The sequence below is a fragment of the Dysidea avara genome, chromosome 2, assembly GCF_963678975.1.
Source record: "Dysidea avara chromosome 2, odDysAvar1.4, whole genome shotgun sequence".
In the NCBI taxonomy this organism is placed as follows: domain Eukaryota; kingdom Metazoa; phylum Porifera; class Demospongiae; order Dictyoceratida; family Dysideidae; genus Dysidea; species Dysidea avara.
Window position 1 is genome coordinate 17,317,012 of NC_089273.1, and position 22,747 is coordinate 17,339,758.

Sequence of the window (22,747 nt, forward strand, 5' to 3'; positions counted from 1 at the left end):
ATTACGTAAAACTAAGCTTTCAGATCAACCCAAAACACTTTCAACAAATTACTGTGAAGTTTAAACAAATTATTAAATGGAATATATCTAGTGACTAACTGACTAACTGAGATACTGACTGACTGATGCCTTCAGAGTTCAGACAAGAGTAAAACTCAGTAACGGCTAAGGCTATGGGCTTGATTTTGTCACTGTTTGACATCGCTTCAGCCAGACACATGCCTTTAGGTATACCACAGTATGTACAATGCATTCTTTATGGTCCTCCTTTGTGTCCCCCTTTGTGTCCCATTCATCTCTTTGCTGACAGCAAAAGGTATCAATTTAGAGGTAGCACATGACAGGCATGATGGCTTTGCTTCGTAACAGAAATAGTTTGTATTTTTCATAGTGGCTACTGTGATTGCAGAGGACTTTCTGAACTCTAAATTCGTTATGCTGTGTACGGGTTGACAACGAAGCATAATGGATACTTCACATTTTCAGACAATAACTGATACCTGGGACATGTGGCGTCATTTCTTTCTTTTGGTGGGGTATGTGTGGGTTCAAGCTAACAAACAAGTACACTGCAATTTTCAACTAGCATAGTGACCATAGCACATGGATAGAAAGTACTGAAACAAGTCGGAGTAGTGCATGATATTGTATAACACTTCTTATTGATTTACTGATATCATGCACTACTCCAGCTTGTTTCAGCACTTTTTATCGATGTGCTACTTGTACTTGTTTACTGTTTGACTGCTTTTGCATAAATACATTAAAATTTTAACTTTAAACTAACTGTTATTTTATCTAGTCATTCCAACCTATACATTATTGGTATCATTTTAGATTTCCATCCAAATTTGGAAATTCATGTTACTCCAATACGAATTGTTGATTTTACCAGTGTAATGTTTCTATTGAGTGACTGTACATTTTATTGTATTTTAACAATCTTTTATGTGCCTTTTAGAAAATCAAGATTGAAAATGGGAGAGATGGAATTGACAGTTGCAAGTTAGCACTATTTCGGAAGTTTTTAGAATGTGGAGAGAGAACGTGGCAGAAAGTTTTGGATGCTCTGGAAGAATCTAGTAATCCCAATTTAGCTGGTGTGGTTAAGGCTAACCTACTAAAGGATTTTGGACAATAATACTATTTAGTAACTGTAACTGCTGCTGCTGTTTATAGATACATTATTTAGCTAGACATAAAACTTAGAGTAGGTTTTTGACTATGTTGTTTGCCTGAAAAAGTAGTATTTTAGAACATTTTTAGTGGGAATGCAGAATTAATATTGAAAGTCTTGTTAACAAGAATATTTCTGATAATATCCCATGAATGAAAATGACCAAACATTTCAACTGTCATGGTGTTAGATACGTATGTCCATCATTTTGATAACTGCATTAATATAGCTTAAGTTTTACAACAGCAAAAAACAATACACTGTAGCAGAAACAACAATGTGCTAGTTGAAACAAAAGGATGAAGTAACTGTTTCTGCATGTGTGAACTGGGTCCACGAACAACCAACACAAAAATTCCTTCACAGGGTGACTGCCTTCCATTCATAGCTCCATTAAATTAATATTAAAAAATTAAATATGTGCACAAAACTATACCCATCAAGAAGACAATCACTGCCTAACAAAATCACCTACTTATTGTATACAAATAACTACCATATCAAATCTATAATTTGTGACCTGATCTTGGAAAACCTACCTTTTTGGCACATTGGTCAATTTTCTGTTTTATAGCTTAAATGAGATACTGGGTACACATCTATCTTGTGTTAAAATTTCAGCGTAATATCTTTAAGCATTTCTGAGATATGGCTGATTTTCTGTCCTGTACATTACAAACTAACTTTTATGGTAATGTATTGAGTTCTGTGGGTGATTAAGGGTGACAAATGGTGACAAATCACTTTGTTTACTTATAATTCCATTTTTACCATCTAAAATACTTTAAAAGACATTTCTGATAGTTTAATGAAGTATTCTTGGTACTTATCTGCAATTAAATGCCTTGTATTATTGTCTAAGACTAAGTTTTAGCCATTCCAGCACCTGAACAAATCACCCAATTTGTAAGTTACTTGTTGTCCCACGCATGTGAAATTACTACATGGTCTGATATAATCATCCATATCTCCTAGGAAAAAGAAGCTATGGGTGTGAAACTTCACAGCAAGAAGGTTTAATAGTTGCTTTATCCAAATGTGCAAAAAAATTAATTTAAAAATTATTGTTGAAATTTTCATTTGAGTTTTCCCAAAAAGTTAGCTTGTGCCCAAAAGGTAGGTTTTCCAAGATCCGGTCACATTTAATATTATAAGCTATGTAACTTTCTGTGGCATGTATTTCATAGCAGGCTGTGAATACATTTTTAGGCGGTGTGTCTTATTTCTAATTCAGTTGAAATAATTATGCCAAGCATAATTTCATATCATAGTGTCTTCTGTGCTTCAGAGCTTTAGGTTAGATAGTACTGCATTGTTATAATTACCGCTACATTATACTTGAAAGGGGAATTGCCATCCCCAATTCCATTGTCAGGCTAAACTTGATTATCACTGCAACAAAGTTGCAAGGATCCTGACATTTAGCTATAGGTTTACAATTTTTCGGTTGGCTTGATATTATAGTTGACAAAGGAGTGGTGAAACTGTTAATTGATTAGTCTCCTCATTACATGCACTTAAGTAAATTCTTGGATGATGTATAGTTATATATAAGAAGCAGTGAAGTATTGAAGTAAAATACCATCAAAAATATATAGAAATGTACATTTGTAAGCAACCTGTGTGTTATATACCATTCTCCAAATAAATAATCAAATGTTAGGAAAATGTCAAGGGTGTCAGCAGATCTGGTGGGAAGGTTGATAGTTTTAGTGAGGCCACATTAATCCTGATTAAAGTTTAGAAATTCTGTTTGACTTCGTAATAGACATATATCTCGTTACCTCTCAATTCATTATTATATCATGTGAGATCACTATAAAATATCAGCATTATACACCTTTTCACATTAAGACATCAGTCATTCTATTGGTACTAACTTCCATCCATGATAATATTGCATGTGCCATCATTGTGTTATTAGCGTTCTTTAATTAGCTCTTGTGTTTGTAGATAATTAACAAATTGTGATACTTTTATGCTATGGATAGGCCTGTGTCAAATATGCCAGCATATTAAAAGCATAATAGGCTGGAGTGATATGCTAACATATTAGGTGGATAATTCCATAGATTGATGCTCCCTAATAGAGCCATCAGTTTACTGCAAAACTGCTAACTCCTTGGATTGATACTCTCTAATAGAACATGTACAGTCACCCTGTAGTGGAATACTATAATAGAGCATTCACTGGCTGAAATATTTCAAGGTAATTGTAAGAAATGTTGCTATCCTAGGAGCATAATGCAAGCATAATGGGAACACTGAAAAGCATATTAGGTGAAAATTTTGGTGAATTCCTGAAAGCACTTTGGGCAAAATTTTGAGTATATATTTGACTCAGGCCTAGCTAATAGCTGCACAGTTTTAATCACAGAAAGATTAAAGGTAAGTATGTAGATGTACGAAGTAAATGGTTTGATTTAACTCATACAAATCATTTACAGCCATTGTTCTTTATAGGAGCAAGAAAGAAGCACATTGTATGTATTGTTATAGGCTGCACCACCCTGTATGTTGGCATGATCAAATACATATACTTAGTTGTTTCTTGCTTTCAGCTATACATACATCTATGAGGATCATTCCCTGGAGAAATATATCACTACATATATATTATGATGAATTCAAAGTGTCCTGCACAGAGAACTACTGTAGGTCTGTAGTTATACTAATGAGAATTATGAATTATATAAACTATATTGAAAAGAATTGTACATGTTGCTTTAGGTGCAAGTCAAGAGGGAATATATTGTGTGACCGGGACTGCAAAAATAGGACATGTGGGCACAAACTAGACCCCATCACATAATATGTCATATCTTAGTACTAGGATAGAATACTGTCATTCATTCTGTAACTTGTATTGTAATGCCAACTAAATGTTTAACTAAATGTTTAACAAGTGCTGAAAATTTCATGGCCACAAAGCCATGGAATAGCAAGTTATGACACATCAAAGTTTGAAAAGTAGGCAGTTTTTATGTTCCCACATGCTCTATTTTCGCAGGCCTGGTCACATATGCAGCTGCTAGCTATATGTATATTAAAAGATTTTCTGTTTTCATCAGAAAATTCCAAATTAGAATGCAGACTAGCGAGTCATAACCATTATCCTGAGTACTTGCCACAGCAGGTCCAAATTCTGCAAACACTGATCCAAGGTTAGAGAGTTAAGTGCACAAATCTTTCAATTCTCTTAGTTACAATGTGCTCCTGTATGAGTGCAGCAATCTTTCAATATTTCATTATTCACATTAAATAATGCATGGCAGTGAAAATACAGGCTGACACTGATGAAAAACAGAAAATCATTAAAGATGGGGGATTTTTTATAATGTAGATTCCATTTAATCTTACAAATGTTACTGCATTGTAACAGCACTACTTACAGCAGCTACCACATCCATGTACTTATCTGAGATCCACGTGTTCCTGGAGAATACTGTTTCTTTACAGAATTAGGAATAATTTTGATGATGCATCACAAAAACTAGATAATAGGTACAGCACGGATCGTTTTAAATTTCAGTACCACTTCGTTCATCAGTGACCAGCTGCAGTTGCTGAAGGCTATCATGTTCAAGCGGTGGCTCTTAGTTCGTTCCTCCTATACATTAATGGGACAGCTTGACAAACGGGAAATAGATCTACTGGCAGTGCTACTCCATGGCGATGTACGAGCCACTCCTTGCCAACGGACGATAAATTTCCGATTGAATGCGGTTGGGTTTTAACTCCGTATATTGTATTAAAATATTTTAATTGTATTTCACTATTCTTTTTTGCAATTACAATCAAAGTAAGTTTGACAGTAAGTGTGATAAAGTCATTAAGACCCTTTTGATGTGAAGCATCTTCAATACAGCTGTTTAACTCACGTAAAAACCTGCAGTAAATATTGTACATAAGTTAAAGTTATAAGTACAAGGAATGACCTGTGTGAATATCTAATATAGTAGCTTGAGTGGCTGCTGGATTCTAGTCAGATAAACAAAGGTCAATATACAACCTGTACAATACCTGAATGACTTACCAGATAGCTAACACACACAGTGACGGTTAACATTATAGCAATATTAAGACATACACGAGGCAGTTGACCTACACAACACAATCACATAATTGATATAACAGTGACATTCACCATAATACACACAGACGCACATAACACAGACAGTGACATTCAACATGATCACGGTAGACATAACACAGTCACGGACAGTGATGGTCAACACAGTAACAGTTTACACAATACACACAATGACAATCAACATGGTCATGGTAGGCATAATACAGTCACGGACAGTGATGGTCAACACAGTAACAGTTTACACAATACACACAATGACAATCAACATGGTCATGGTAGGCATAACACAGTCACCGACAGTGATGGTCAACACAGTAACAGTTTACACAATACACACAATGACAATCAACATGGTCATGGTAGACATAACACAGTCACAGACAGTGATGGTCAACACAGTAACAGTTTACACAATACACACAATGACAATCAACATGGTCATGGTAGGCATAACACAGTCACCGACAGTGATGGTCAACACAGTAACAGTTTACACAATACACACAATGACAATCAACATTCATAAGTGACAGCCAACATGATTCAGTAATAGTTATCGTAATACACAAAATTAGTGGTATTCACCATACATAATGGTGATAGTCAATGTAACACAGTCATGGTAGACATAGTGATACACAGTGATCAGTGAGTCAACCTAACACACACAGTGACCAGAGGAGGGTGGGGGAAGTTTAATCACCATTAAGATGAATTATGAAAACCCTTGGTTTGGGATGGATAAAATTTTTTTTGTTGCTGACTATCACTGTGTATTATGTAGACCATCACTGTATGTTATGTTTGACTATACGTCACTGTGTGTGAAATGTCACTACGTCCTTGTATGCGTTATGTCCACTGACACTGTGTGTTATGTCAACTGTCACTATGTCCTTGTGTGTGTGTTATGTCCACTGTGTTACAGTTATAGCAAATATAATACACATGGTGGATGGTATACATAACACACAAAGTCATACATAGTGATGGTCAACATAAAACACAGAGTAATAATGGTCAACCACAGGTATGATATACACAGTGGCAAGTGCTACACTTACTGTTCACACCAGTTGTCATAGATATAGCAGCAATTCCTGAAATACATTAATGGAATTCTTAATTACAAATAATGTTACATACCTCATTATTAGCTTGGTGCAGTTGACAGATGGCATATTTCTTGACCATGGGATGGGTGAACTGAGGGGTAAGTAGTTCTAGTGTTCCTTGTGAACCCATCAGCTGTCATCTCTTCATCAGGGGTAAAGCCTGAAGGAGAACAAAACAATGTTACCATGGATGCTGAGTAACACACACTAGTTATCCAAGCCTTAAAGCATGTACTTCCACTGGTATGCTGTTAACCCAACACTTTTATATATATAAAAAAATCTTGCAATTTTCAACTATGTACCATGCACGCACACACAAACACACGCACACTTGATAGCCAATGATTATTTAGGCCAGATGAATGAATGGACTCCCAAGGAAGGTAGTTTTTAACGTCAACATTTTGGCAGGCACCTTTTGTTTCAGGGAAAAACCCTACTAAGCAGTACTATTGTACTGTTGATATACCTATTGACAAAATACTCTGATCATTTTGGTCTTGGTGGAGAATAATGATAGAATATTCATGAACCACGATAGTGGGTTCATAATAGGGATCGCCCATGTTTTTTTTGCAAAAACTCTAATAGAACGTACGCCTAAAAACCACCTTGGAAAGCAAGCATCCTCCAACTCAAAACCACCCTCTAGTGGTTATTTGCAATGAGTATTGGTCCACTAGTAAGTATCAAGTGAAAAGGAAACAGTATGTGTATTTGGGACTAAACTGAAATTTGCCGTTTTGTTCATCTTCATATTATTTATATTATTCTTCTTCTTTCGTTTCACTCATGTACAGCAAAAGTTATCAACTTTTTCGAGCTAAAATACAATCTCGTGGTCCCAGAAGGTGAAGTATCTTGGTGTTATTATTAACTCGAAACTTAAGTGGAATGATCATTGTCAATATCTTGTCAGTAAAGCTACCAAGTGTCTGAATCGTATACGTCGTGCTATGTTTGGTTGTACACAAGCTGCTAAAATTGGTGCCTACAAAGCTCTAGTTAGACCTCATTTAGAGTACGCTTGTGCCGTATGGTCTCCATATGCGGCTCAAGATATTAGTTTACTGGAGTCTGTACAACATAGGGCTGCACACTGGATCAAAAGTTTTTGGGATTCATCTACTAATAAATGGTCCAAATCTTCAATTAACTTTGTCAATGAACTGGGATGGCCCTCACTCAAAGCACGTCGTGACTATATATCTATTTGGACTCTGTATTCCATCTTCCATAAGAGAATAGCCATTGATTTCTCTAAATATTTTCAATTTAACACACTATCTACTAGATCTCATTCCTTAACTTTAAACCTTGTGTGTTCTACGATCAACACATTCAGGCACTCATTCTTTGTGGCTGTGCCATTTCTATGGAACTTCTTACCTCCAACAATTTTGTCACAGCCAACTGCAGGCAGTTTTAAGCATAAGCTTAAACATTTTCTTGTTTTGTAAATAGCTATATCATTTCTTATTTGTAATTTTTTTTGATTGTGTATATGTATGTATGTTCTGTGTATGTATGTATGCTCTGTATGTGTATATGTATGTATGTTCTGTGTTGGGGACCACCTAGTACAGGCTAACTAGCCTTTTGTGGAATCCTTCTTTGAAAAAAATTGATAATAAATAAATAAATAAAAACTATATAGCCATGCTTACTGAGTCCTTCCGTATGTCCATGACCTATTAATAAGCCCATATTCCACAAATCGCTAACCACCCTACACGTCGAAATTTTTCTAAGTTCTCTTCGCCATTGTCTATTGGCACAGTTCCGTATATTAAATAAGCCGTATAACAATAAAATTACAGGATTCTGTTTTGTGACTGAGCTTTGTTCAGTTGTAGTGTTTAATGCAGGCTGAAGCAGTACTCAAGGATGTAACAGCGCTTCATACACTTTGAAAATCCCACATAGCGTCTCTGCATGGTGAGTATACTTCTTCCTGTAAGGGCACGATGGTGATTTGCTATACGAGCAACCATACAAGTGCTCGCTCACAGAGACATAACTAAGTAATAGCACTTATACCAGAGATTATTCATTGTTATGAATGTAGTTTCTATAAACCATTTCCTTTCTACCCAAAGTCTCAAGTTGGGTGGAGTCAGTTAGTCTTGTTAATTAAAACTATTTTGTGAGTGTCTTAATTGGTCTGACCACATTGTGTAAGTAACATGGCTTCATGCTGCTGAATACTCATGGTGTATAATAAACATTACAGCCACACAGTATCTGACCGTATGTGTGTGCATGCAGATTAGCTGCAGGCTAACTCTATATGTATAATGATGTGGTGCGTGAAACCATTTATTTGTGGATGCCATATTGTTTGTGGGAAGCCATATGCATTCACACATGTCAACATAGATTACCTCACTGTGGTATATATACCAAATGGATACAATACTCACATGAATGACAAACTCTAGCTGCACAAACTATAGTACATAGCATTATCATTTATACTACTGTGCACCAGTGAACCAATGTTAAGTTCATGTATCCATGGAAAATCTGCATGTGATTCTTATTGTATACGATCTTGGCTGAAATGCACAACCACTGACTATTTTAACTTATAATTAGACAATGGTATGCAGCGTTTCGTTTGATGTGTGGAGGTCTCTTATTTGCGAAGAAACCTGGTATCAGGTGTCTTACTGGTAAGACACCCGACAGTTGTTTACAACCACAATGTGGCCCAGAGTAATGCAATTAGCCTTTTGAGGACAATTAGTATTTCGCACATCAGTAAACACCAAGCGATTGTGAGCAGATTATTACAAAGAAATTACACTCAGGTACACTGTTATCATGGGTAGCTCAGTGGATTTATAGACCATCGTGGTACAAGCCATTAATTCAGTTTGTGGCCTTCGCCATATTAAAGCACGCTCTGTAGACCAAGACAGCCATGTTGGCACTGGCTATTCCCATTTGCTGCCATTCACACGTATCTATAATGCCTCAAACATACTTTTTATCGACTTTACAAACCTTCAGTTAATCACGCTTCATGGCTTGCGCGACCTCACATCTTTTGCTCGCTGAAATACCCTAGGTGTTTACAATGGGAACTCTCTATACTAACTCACTACTTCTACGCCATTGTCTAAAACACTTAGACACTCATGGTTTTTAAATCCTCGAAGACACCTATTGCGAGTGTCTAACTATTACTTATATGCTTGTCAGAGTTCCATGTCTTGTGACAGGTACAGGTGTAGCTAGCTCAGTATCATACCATCTGGTGTGTATTCATGAACACTGCATTAGGATGCTAATGTGACAACATGACTATAAGAGACTTGTATATACAATAATTATCATTATCAATAAAACAAATCCATTACTGGATTAAATAAAAGTACACAAACTAGATGAAAAAAAATTGGAAATTTTAAAATGGGAATAGGGATCGCTGAAAAAAGCCAACAAACAAGAAGGGATCGCTGGGGTGGTTTACATTAATCCCTATTTTGACTCATTTCAGAATGACTGGAGCATGTAACTAAATATTTATGACAGAGAGTCAAAATAGGGATTGGTGGTTTACATTACCACCCCAGTGATCCCTTCTTGTTTTGTGGCTTTTTTCAGCGATCCCTATTCACGTTTTAAAATTTCCAATTTTTATTCATCTATAGAATAATGGAATGGTAGTCTGCCTACCCCACAGAATGTTGTCCATAAGTATGCATAACATAGCTCTCAACACTTTAGTGATAGTGTACAACTACAGTGTGTACAAATATACTGGACTGGCACGTGGTAACTGTACTTGTACAATAATTCCTGCTCTTACCTTCATAAGGTTTAGTGTGTCCTGTCCTTCTATTAAACAAGTGGCTATATTAGGCAGGTCACTTTTGTTGTAGGAGCAGTTTCAGGATTTAGCAAAGAGAGTAGGAGGTGCATACGTAGATCAGGGTGAAAGTTATACAGTGGTGTTTGAAGTACATGTTAGTATGATCTACTAGAGTGCTCGGCTTCTCAACTAAAGCATTTCGATCTTATTGCTATAACTAACTTTTAGGCACCACGCCCCTAACTCCTTTATAAAATTCAGTGCATCACCTCAAATAGGATACTGTATGTATATTCTACAGTACTTTGCTTGACCCCATTAACACGTAGAGTTTATGATAGATTGTATGAGTGTGACTATGACATGTTGTGGCACTAACACATCTCTTATAGCTAATCATATTACTCAAATATTGGATTTGTGTCTTTCAGATGTAGACCTATTTGTGACTGGATTTCGGAAAAATGATCCAAATCGCACATTGGAAGCTTCAAGAAAAATGGTTTTAAGGTGGCGCTAAAGCAACAATGCGCATTCTTGACAACAATCTGCTGTGTCTCAACGTGGTCTCAATTTAAGACATATTGAAAGTTAGTACTTAATTTTACATACAAATAAACTATGCATACAGGAATCTATCATTCGTAGAGAGTATAAAGCATAGAACTGCTCTCAAACCAAGAAATCGGTGGTACTTAGTGGACTAGAGAAGACGCGTTATCTCTCAATAACCTCAAGTTTTAGCTCCAATACTTCACATGATGAAAGCATACTATTACAAGAATCATTCTACGCATCAATAAGTGGAAGCGATTTACAGGTCAAAATATATGGCGTTTACAAGCAGATGAGAGCTTTGTTCCTCCGTTCGCACCAAGCAAAGAAGCCATACAATGGATATATGATGATCACGTTGTCAAGGTTGTTAATTTGTTGTAAAGGTGAGTTACATCCCACCTGAACTGTGTAACAGCAGCTGCTTGTTGTTTTTGCTAACAACTCACCTGTTATTCGTGCCTACACTTGGTAAGTTTATTATCCCGCCTGATTTACCACAGATTGCGTAATATATGATATGTTACATCATATGTATTTGCTATGGCTTCTTGTGCGCGTCATTGCTTTATCGCCACCTTAAACAATTCAAGTCAGCATAACTTTCCAAGGATAGCAAGCACATGTAAGTGATGCAGCCTTCAAATAGCTTGGGTGAAAAAAGTTGTGAAATCAAAGGTGGCGGCCACAAAATGCCTGTAATTGAAAGGATGTTGATGCTAATATATTTAATTATGGTTGCACGGGTATGAAATTTACAGAAAAGATGCATCAATCTATTACCTTTTAGACCACTTCTAGTACCTGTAGCTGCTTGTAGAGTTTCCTGCAAATAAGATAGAAAATCTGAGTAGTTGGACAAGCGGAGTAGTATCACGAGTGCTCACAAAGGGTGGAGGGTAGGGGTGGCGGGCTGGGAAAGGGATAGATTTTAAAATGGAGCCAGACATGAGAATACAGGGCTGTGCTGGCTTCTTAGTGACTGATGTGTAGCAAAATCAACAGAAAAATCTCTGGCCAACATTATCAGGCTGTCCACCAGTAAACCACTTAAGCCAGACCCTTCACAAGACCATAAATTGCCATTCAAGCTTTCTGCACTATCCAGAGGTGGTGATAGTTTAATTTTGCCTGATGTGCAATTTGGATTGGTTTTGTAAAATCTAACCACATTTAGTCAATACAGATTCTACACCATCACTGGTGTCACACATTGACCAGGTACAAACTGTATGTAGCAAACTTTTTTGTGACAGTATAACTAATCTTCCATCCAGTACTTGGTTGAATAAAACTTTCACTATTAAAATTCCATTTCAGTTATGTTACCTAACTGTGAAGTTGCTTTGTGTGTGTGTGCTATGTGCCAAGTTTAATAGTATTACAGTTATGGCCAAAGGCTACCAGAATAACAGACAAGTTTCACTGCAATTTTACTTGTAAATAAAAACTTTCATGGCTTTCCTGAGAGGAACACACCATATGTGTCCACGTGTGCTGTGTATACCATTGTGCTATGCATGTGAGCTACTAGTTATTTAAATGTGTTATTTAAGATGTTGTTGTAGTTGTTGAGAGCTGTATTGCAGCAATTACAGACAACACTTCAAAGCGTCACACAGCAAACACATACTGTAGCAAAGAAGGTGAAGCAAAAGTATTTCAACAGTAAAGTAGAGGAGGTAAAGTCACTTAATATGGCTTTACGTTCAGTTGCTACATATGTCAATGTGCACACTATTTGTATATCCACGTACTGTATTGTCTTGAATTATGGCCGGGGCAGTTGCAACTTTTTACGTACATCTATTACTATATGAGACTAGTGACTATATGAGACTGGCATTCACATCAGGTGACCAGCATTCACATCATGCGACAACAATTCACAAATCAACTCAGTGTTGTACTCTCCTTGACACTTTCACACACATGCATGCATTATGTACCTCTTGTAGAAGTCCCCAGGATACATGTTGTGTATATACTTAATTAAACTCTAAACCATTTCTATATAGCCAGAGAAGGTCAGTCAAGCATCATCATTACCTTCTAATGTGCAGTTGTGGGAACCAAGGATAGTGCTAGGTGTTGATGGTTGTTTGTTACAAAAAGTAGACAAACAAGAAGTAATGCACCGATACTATAGCATGTTCACGTTGAGCTGAATCCTCAAAAACATTTAATAACTCATGGATGCAATTACACACAATTTTGAAATTTGGCTCATTTGTAGTATTGCTTGACCTGCTAAAAAAAAATCAAAATCTTGTTCAAAGTTGTTTTACATAACATTTACAGCCAATCAAAAATTTCATAATACATTTCCTATGGGGAGGCCATAGAAGTACAGTGTCCATTACAGCCCTCTCCCGAACTTGTAATGGAGCCAAACTGTACATGTCTGTTGTTGACACCTTTGCTGTTACCAATAATCATCTGGTTGGCTGAATTGTTAACTCTGTTGAGAAAAAATCCACTTTTAATGTTAGCTGTTTTTCCAGTAAAGTTATAAATGCCCAATTTAATCCGATACTTTAAATGATACCACTTAATTCCATTTCAAGATGGCCACATACATAGCGCATCAAATGGAGTTGAGCAAGAGATGATACAAGCCATGAATTCTTTGAAAGAATCCAGTTACTAGCATTATTAGTACAGTGTAAACAGCAGTAAGCCACGAATTAAGATTCATTGAAGCCATAATACAAGTTTAAACACAGGTTAAACAGGGTTAACTAACAGGTTGAGGTCTGCATAATCTTAGCAGGGGTAACAATGCAATGTCAATTAGCATACAGGTCTGTCAACAAAGAGACAGCTTGTCAAAAAAAACACATTCTAGTATGCATTCCAGGGCTGGCCTATAAATATCGCTGAGCAAAACAGCCAGCACAGTCTTTGTTGAGCAGAGCAGTAAGCTTGCAGCAGAATTTTCTTCTAGTATTGTGAATGTCAAACTAAATTGACCAAGTTTCAGTTGCATCTGAGTTTCTATCATGAATGGCCAGTGATGAAGGTAGCAGACCTAGTACTAGTGATAGTCCAGAAGAGCATCGAGCCATTCCTACATGCCTGGCACCCGAAGACATTAATCTGATTGCTGGAGCTATTGCCGACATACTCCGCAACCCTCCTACTGACCTTGGAGTTCCTTCGACAGTAGAAGCAAGAACAGGTATTTTCTTTTTTCATAGTTTCATACATGCTGGTCACCATAGATAGAAAATAATTTTTTTTAAAGAAGCGATATTTAGCAGTGGGTGGCTGCATTATCAGGCGACAGCTCGGAAGGTCACATGACCTGTTTACTGGGCTTAATGATAAGTGGAAATGTAAAGTTAACCTGCTCTTTGTGCTATTAAGGTACCAATGTGCTTTAAAATATGTATAAAGATAAAGTACAACTTCAACTATCAGGCCAGGAGTACAGCGTGTAGAAAGGCTAATGTTAAGCATGGGCAGCCATGGATGGGTGGTCATGGCCAGTATCCAGTGGTAGCAGGCACACTGCTGCTATGTATTGTACAATCAGGTGTGGCCATAGATGGGTGGTCTTGGCAGTCAGTCACCCGAACCATGTTTTGTTATACACTATGTGCAGTGCATAGCAAGCTGACGGGTGGTCCTGGCTTTACTTACAAGTGTTGCTCTATTCAGGCTCTGCCACTGATTCATCAGTTACCACTGATAATTCCTGTCCTACCAGTGGATCCCAATCTCACACCCGATCTACCCAGACTGATTCCTACCCTTGAAGACACTCTGGATCACACCATTGCAATTACACCTAGACCAATGCCAACATCAATCGTAACGGATGAGCTATCATCCATTCCAACCAAGCTCCTTGAAAAAATTCAACTTTGGGAATGCATTGATCTCTCAACACTTCTGGATGGAGCCCAGCAGGTAAGACAAATTAATTTGTATCACACGATGGTAAACTGCTGATCATGGGATCTACTGATCGTATTCAACCAAAACGAAAAGTCATTTCCGACCTCTGCACTTGGTTGCAGGCCTACTCCAGAATGATGGCTGCTCTGGTGTCAGCTTCATCAACCACCAAGGAGGAATCAGTTGGCCTTGCAGTCCACCTGCACCTAATCCTTCAACTACACCATGACTTGGCAAGCTTTTAGTGGTTATGATATGACCAGGAGTATAGAGAATGGGCTGCAGCAAGGAGTTTCAAAAAATGGGGGAGCTGAACTTGCATTTATGGTCGCTCTTTACCTTCTCAACTCCCTGCAACTCCTGTCATCAAGCAGACATATCAAGGAGTGGACCAAGGGTCAAAAAGAAAAAGACCAGCAAGAGACCTACGTTGCTATAATTGGAACTTTGATGGTCACTGCAACAAGGCATCTTGCCACTTCAGTCACTGCTGTGTACACTGTGGGGAAAGACACAGAGCAGCTGGTGAAGACAGCAAAGTGACATGACTACTCAACTTTGATTTGGCTATATGCAGCCTTTATGATTTGTATATGATTCTCTTTCTGTATTTTTTTGGAGGTATTTGTAATTGAAAAAAAAAAGAATATATATGATGTGATATGTTCATCCCTATTCGTACCACACCCACACCCACGCATGCATGCATGCACACACACACACACACGTATAGAGCGTCCCACACCTCCATAGCAGGTAGACCACATATCCATAGGTCACAAGCAGAGGTTAATCCAATTTTGTACACTAGGTCCCAGAAGTTCTGTCATCTCCACCATAGTTGGTGTGATTCATGATTGATAGACCTCTCTCTCCCATAGATCTACATTTAACACTCCATAGCACTGGGATGATCAAAGAGGGGAAATACACATACATGGACAAACTAGTGGCTCTGGATAGCTGCAGGCCCACACAGAGACTACAGCAAGTCAGGAGAGATAAAGAAGCCCTCTCAAGATTGTGTTGCCACCCTGATGAACATTTTACACAATACATAACTAATGGCCTGGAGCAAGGTTTCAGAGTGGGTATTAATCGTCATTGTAGCCCAGCTACAACTTACATTTACAACAACCACTGATCATCCACAAGTACCTTCTCAGAGAGGTACACCTAGGAAGAACGCATTTCAGTTGGGGGACCAACCAGAAAGGATGCAAATTAGCCCTATAGGGGTAATCCCCAAAAAGAATAAGCCAGGAAAATGGAGGCTAAACTTAAGACTTGTCAGCACCTGAAAAAAAGGAGTGTTAATGATGCAATATCCACAGAGTACTCATCTCTTAAATATCCCTATATAGATCACCTGTCCTCGCTTGTGTTAGAGGCCGACAGGAGTTTTTACTTGGTAAAGGCAGACATTCAGGAGGCATATAGGAATGTCCCTGTACACCCTACCCTGATGACCAGCTATTTTTAGGCATTCTATGGGACAAAACAGTGTACATTGACAAGATGTTGCCAATTGGATTACGTTCTGCACCCATTATTTTCTTAGCAGTAGCAGATGCTTTTCAATGGGTCCTTATCAATAATGGGATTCCTAGACTGCTCCACTACCTGGATGACTTCATCTTGGTAGCAGACAGCAAATAGCAGGCAGAGGACCAAAAACAGGTCCTAGTCTCCACTTGTGCAAGATTAGAGGTGCCTCTAGAACTTTTAAAACTGGAAGGCCCATCCATCTGCCTAACCTTTTTAGGAATTGAGGTGGACACAGTGGCCATGCAGATACGCCTGCCCAGAAGTAAACTGGAAAATCATAAAGAGGAACTATCAAAAGCCTTACAGGTAGTGTCTAAACGTGGGGCAATAACAAAGGCACTTAAGTCCCTCATAGGTCTGATACAATTTGCCACAAAAGTTGTCCAGCCAGGAAGGCCATTTTTGAGAGGATTGTATGCCCTGAAGGATGAGGGATCTCTTCCTTCTCATCACATAAGGCTGAATGCACCAGCACGGGCAGATCTTTTGTGATGGCATCTGTTTGTTGATAGATGGAATGGTATCTCCATGTTGTGGGATCTGAAGAAATACTCAGTGGATATAACAGTGTACTCAGATGCTTCAGGCTCCTGGAGTTGTGGTGCCTTGTGGAACCTCCACTGGTTTAACTTCCAATGGCAAGACCATCTCAAAGAGTGGTCAATCATAGTGAAGGAGCTTTTCCCAGTAGTGGTCGCAGCAGCATTGTATGGGCCACAGTGGAGAGGAAAGATTGTGCAGTTTGTAGTGGATAACTTGGCTGTAGTTCAAGTCCTCAACAGCACTTACAGCAGCAATAACCACCTAATTAATGCATCTGATACGCTTACTAGTATTCCTGGCATCATACACAACTTCTGGTTCTCTTCCATACATGGAAAAAATAATTCATTAGCAGATGCCCTATTACAAAATAACCTACATTTCTTCCACTCACAGGTCCCCAAGGCATCACCAAACCAGCCCAAAATACCAACAGCTTTAATATCCCTACTATCACAAAACCTAACATTGAGACCCGCAGATTGAACAAAGCAGTTCAATGCTATTATTCAGCAGCCCTAGCTCCATCTACAAAGAAAACTTACAAGGCTGCAGAAAAGAGGTATTTAGACTTTTGCAAGAGCTTCTCTATCACCCTGCTACCAACATCAGAGAACATACTCTGCTATTATACAGCATGTCTAGGTCAACAAGGTCTCCCTCATAATACGATCAAAACATACTTATCTGGAGTGAGGCAATTTTAAATTGCATATGGCTTCCCTGACCCCACATTGACCACATGCCTAGACTAAGGCAAATCTTAAAAGGTGTGAAGGTTGAAGCCAGAAAATCAGGAAAACCTACACACTCTTGTCTACCCATTACTACCTCCATTCTCAGGAAAACGAAAAGAGCATGGCTCGCAGGGGATCACAGCCCTTACAACCAATCAATGCTGTGGGCAGCCGTAGTGACACCATTCTTCTCCTTCGAGAGATCACCATTCCACACGAAGGGGCATACGATCCAAATACTTACTTATCATTTAGTGATGTCGCTGTGAATAGTGTCCATCATCTCCCGATTAATAAAGCAGAGTAAGACTGACCCAAGGTAGAGAAGATACAAGGGTTGTCATAGGGAAGACAGGGGATGACCTGTGCCCAGTATCTGCTCTTATGGCCCACTTGTCACAGAGAGGAAATAATCCAGGCCCAATTTTCTGATGGCAGAATGGAACTGCACTGAATAAACCGAGATTCGTGGGTGAAGTAAGATCAGCTCTCACAGCAGCCAATTTGCCAGCTAAGGACTTTGCTGGTCACAGTTTTAGAATTCGTGCAGCAACTACAGCAGTGACAGCAGGCCTGAATGATTCTACAATCCAAACTTCAGGAAGATGGAAGAGTGCATCTTACCTACTTTACATAAGGATGGAACCTCAGCGACTGGCATCAGTAGCCCCATCATTATCAAGATGCACGATCTGATCTTATTGTCAATGGTATAACACTGATGTACTCTCACATATTTACTTTAAAGGGACAGTACACCAAGCCATACAAGTGCTAATTTTACATCCTGTAAAATATGTTCATGACATAATAAATCATCATTGTATTGCATCATACCGTCAAATGGCGCTACATGGTATCCAAGGAGGGTATGGTCGGCCAAAGAAGTTTACAAGGTGGAGCCAAGCAAACAAACGAATTTATATCAGCAATGAAACATACGTGAAATGGCGAATGGTGAAAGAAGAGTTCAGACTTGTAAATAACGATACTGTAGCTCAGCTCTTGCTCTCACGATCTTCGATACTGAGCCATTCCATATCTTCTATGGCTGAAAACACTGCAGCTTTATCCAGGTTAGTGTCATGCACGCTACTAACATACATATAATACGTACCGTATAACATGACATGATGGGCAGTGAAGCTCAAGATGTAGCTAACCCTGTCAGGCACTGCTATGGGGAGCCACTACAGCCCTGGTTACTCTATAAGAATATTCAACTGGTTAGTAGAGTAGTTATATTCTGGTAGATGTAGGTGAGGCAACAAAGCAACAATGAAAAGACTGCTCAATTAGAGTATATTTAAGGTTCACTGCATTGTCATAACCTATTTTAGAGAAAATATCTTCTGTCCCCTATGAGAATGAGAAGACATGCATTCACAAATTTCAGTGCTTGGCCTATAAGTGTATGACTACACTGTTATTCAGCAATTTGAACACTTTCTATTGGGTTGTGTAATTCCATCAGTGAATGCTCTATTAGAGTATTTGTTCTTTTAGAATTTCCAATAATAGTTTGACACCAATGGCCTCTAATTCTATGGGGTCACCAATTTCATTGGAGCCTCCAAGATATAATTCCACACCAACAATAATTGGAACAAAAAGGACACATCAAGAATTGGACACTGTTAAACCAGAATTTGATGCTGATGATATGGAAATGTAATTCCTGTATAGTATTGTAATGTACCAGCACCATTATAACCATATAGGGAGAAAAATAATGCTTGGACTGATGATGAATTTTGTGGAGAGAATAAAGACAACAGTCAACCAGTAAATTGATACATGCATGATTGTGTGACAAATGTATATGCATGCTTATAACAGGATGATGAATATCACAAATAAACTGAATGATGATACAATAGTTTCTTCAGATTCAGAAAGGTATATCCATGCGTGTACCTATATATAGTTACTCCACAATATACCTGCAGTGAGTCTGGTGATGAATCTAGTGACAATGTTTGTGATGTGATGGAGGAAATTGAAGAGGAAACTACTCCAGTATACTGCAGTAGTGAATCAACAGAATTTCGAATTCACCCAGAGTGATATGCTCTATTTCCAAATTAAATAAACTTATAGGAACTAAGTGTCACATGTCTAATTGCGATGGGAACTACAAATTGAATTTTGAAACATCAGGGTGTTGTTTGCTAATCCAGGGATCATGTGAGAATGGTCATTCTTTTAATTGGACTTCCTCTGATGTAGTACACAGCTCCTTTGGAAAGAAAGTATTCTCCGATAACCTTCGTGTTTCGTCTGCTATTGTGCTATCTGGCAATAGCTTCAATAAAATCGAGCTATTATTTCAATTTATGAATTTAAGATTTATTTCCAGCACATCTTTTTTTGCATACCAGCAATTATTCATTTGTCCATCCATTGGAGAACTTTATAAAAGAGAGCAGGTACATACAGAACATGCAAGTAGAGCGATAAAGCATTTTTATAAAGGCTACAGGAGTGTACAAATCATAAGTTAGTTATTGCTGGAGATGGGAGATGTGATTCCCCTGGGTCAAGTGCCAAATTCTGCACATATTCAATTATGGATGTCAGTACAAAGTCCATCATCCACACACAAACAGTTGATAAGCGTGAAGTTGAGCTACAGTCACCCAACATGGAAAAGGAAGCCTTTCAGAGATGTTTAAAATTTCTGTTATCTCAAAATTTAGATATTGCTGAAATTGTAACAGATGCTTCATCATCTATTTGAAAGTTGCTTGGTAAATTTTGAAATCTTTATGGGGCTGCATGTGAAGTATTACAATTTCATTTTTCAGCAACCAACCATCCTGCGATTAAGCACTCAATGGACATACGGCACAAATCCAAAAACTTCAGAAGGTCTTAGAATGTGTACACGAATATCTCTATACATATACTGTATTTGCAGGCAGGAAAAATAAAGCACTTGGGAAAGATACTGCAGTGGAGTGACAACATTACAAATCACTTTTGGTATCGCTGCAATGAATGCAATGGTGATGTGGTAACTTTAAAGGTATTATTTCTGCATGGATAATTGTTGTATTAGTTATACTGATATATGCAGGTTAAATGGTTAGGCTTACTGTATCATGTCACTAATGAGCATGAGTGGTTGAGTGGGCAGTGTGACCATGAGCAATTGACTGGACCACCTACGGATGGCAAAGGAAATGTGATTGAATATTTCAGAATAGATGAATCAGCATTACAAGCCTTGCGAAGGTTGATGACTGACAAACAGTGGATGAAATCCATGAAATTCTATGTCAACTTCAGGCAAGTATTTCCATTTTTGCTTGCACATAGCGACTCCTAGATGTGTTGATTCCAAAATTAATAGTATTATTTCAGGCACACAGGCATTTTGGAGTCATTCCACAGTTTAGCTTATTGTCCTAAGAGGAATGCATTTTGGTAAGTAATTTGGCTGTGATATGCAATATTGCATGGATGTTGTTGTTGAAGGAATCAGGCTTACGACGCAAGAATCCAGTTAGCTGTACTTGACTACAATCATTACCACAGCAGAGATTTGGCAAAAAACAAAGATGGGGATTATATCTATCATCGTAAATATCGAAAGTCATCTAAAAAATGGGATGTAACTGCCACTCTAGAATCAAAGAAATATGAGTATATTCCACCACTACTAAAAGCAATACATGCAGAAAGGAGTACATCATCATACACAACCAAAAGCAAACCACAGGTTCCTGATTCTCATCCAACTAAGCTACAGTCTACAATTGCTCACACCATCCCAGATACCACCATAGTTTTAGTTAAAAACAAATTATCACGGTATAAATAATGTATATCATAACACTGTATGTACCATGAAACCACCTAACTTCAAAGCTAAATTCCAGGGTACATATCTTATAAACCCTGGCTGGCCATGGTACATTTAAGTTAAACCATGGCTGGCTATGGTACATTTAAAATAAACCATGGCTGGCCATGATACATTTAAATGTACCATGGCCTTAATATATCTGATGAGGTAACGTTGTTTGTTTTTATAAGAATCCTAGCAGTATTCGATTGTGGGAGTTTATTATTACTCACGTGATGAAAACCGTGAACCCAATTTTGCATTCTACAGCACTCATACGAAGGCGATTCGACACCCTTACCACCCTATGAGTTGACAAACGGAAGTTTAAGATGAGAACTAGTGTCATGGTTAATTTACAATCGCGTGTCTGCGTGTTTGATTACGTACCACGCCCACTTTTCGTATATCACGAGGTAACCACTCTACAGCGAAGCTTACCCCTCTGGATCTTTAGAAAACATTGTAAACAGTGGTTAAACGATGTAGCAACTTTGAAACACTTGTTAAATCGCCAAATTGAGTGTTTCCGTGATACTCATAGGATTTTCCCGTTTATGTTAACAAACGTAACTGCAACGTTACTTGCTGCTGACCCATAATCGAATTTTACAAGAGTCTCTATATAATAAATCCAGCGGGTTGCCTCATATTGGCTTGGGTGATTAGTCGCCCACCACAGTAGGCTATTAGCCTACATGGTACATATCAGTTGTATCACGTGCCCTCGTGATTTGCCTGATATGTACACCCACGCTCTCGGTCCTAACAGCCCTCGAGCTTGGGTGTACATATCAGGCAAATCACTCGGGTACATGATACAACTATTACATGTATAACAGTGTATGGTACATATACATGTACAGTAATCAGTTATTTAATACTCTTAAATCCCAAATAGCATCCATCGGGTGCAGGGTAATGATCTCTCACTGCCCAAACCACACATGATGGGACAACACGGCGTACTCCATTTCCCAAGTAACCAATCCTCCACATTATCCATTGACGATATGCTGATTTTCTGTATGCTTGTGGTATATAAGTAGCAGCTTCAACCAACACATCGCGGCGATCAACAATTGCAACAGATAAAACATCTCTGTTGAGCACTATGTTGTTAAAAATTTCTGTTGTAGTTACACAAGGCTTCTGTCTGCAACAGATATTCTCAACCATTTGGTCCATACTACGGCACTTGGTACAAATACACCAGGTTGGTTTAATTTGTGGATTGGTCATAGGAATCTGAATATCCATGTTTAGAACAGACTTAGCCAACTCAATGCCTCCAATATTTCCATAAGCCTGCATAATGAGTTGCTTGCACTGAGCAGGTGCCAATGTAGAAACAAAAGCCAACATGTATAGAATTGAGTTCATCTCTTCAGTATACACCGTAT

At 38.3% G+C, this 22,747-nt stretch overlaps 2 protein-coding genes across 8 annotated transcripts in view; one reads left to right on the forward strand and one right to left on the reverse strand.

The window, feature by feature from the left end:
* The window catches only part of LOC136246762 (uncharacterized), a 50,657-nt gene extending 49,281 nt beyond the window's left edge, over positions 1–1,376 (forward strand). Inside the window, exon 9 of the mRNA XM_066038329.1 lies at positions 962–1,376. Coding sequence (XP_065894401.1) covers positions 962–1,141 — 180 coding nt within the window. The 3' untranslated portion in view covers positions 1,142–1,376. The remainder of the gene's footprint in view (positions 1–961) is intronic.
* The window catches only part of LOC136246766 (uncharacterized), a 306,647-nt gene that overhangs the window by 208,342 nt on the left and 75,558 nt on the right, over positions 1–22,747 (reverse strand). For 3 of the 7 annotated variants that reach the window (XR_010696824.1, XR_010696817.1, XR_010696816.1), the window contains 2 exons: positions 6,417–6,545; positions 6,335–6,370 (listed from right to left, as the gene is read on the reverse strand). The gene's annotated coding sequence lies outside the window, so the exon portion shown is untranslated. Of the gene's footprint in view, positions 1–4,923; positions 5,159–5,213; positions 5,282–6,334; positions 6,371–6,416; positions 6,546–11,546; positions 11,590–22,747 lie in introns of those variants that run through there. The other 4 variants (XR_010696823.1, XR_010696819.1, XM_066038333.1 and 1 more) reach the window with 3 other exon arrangements.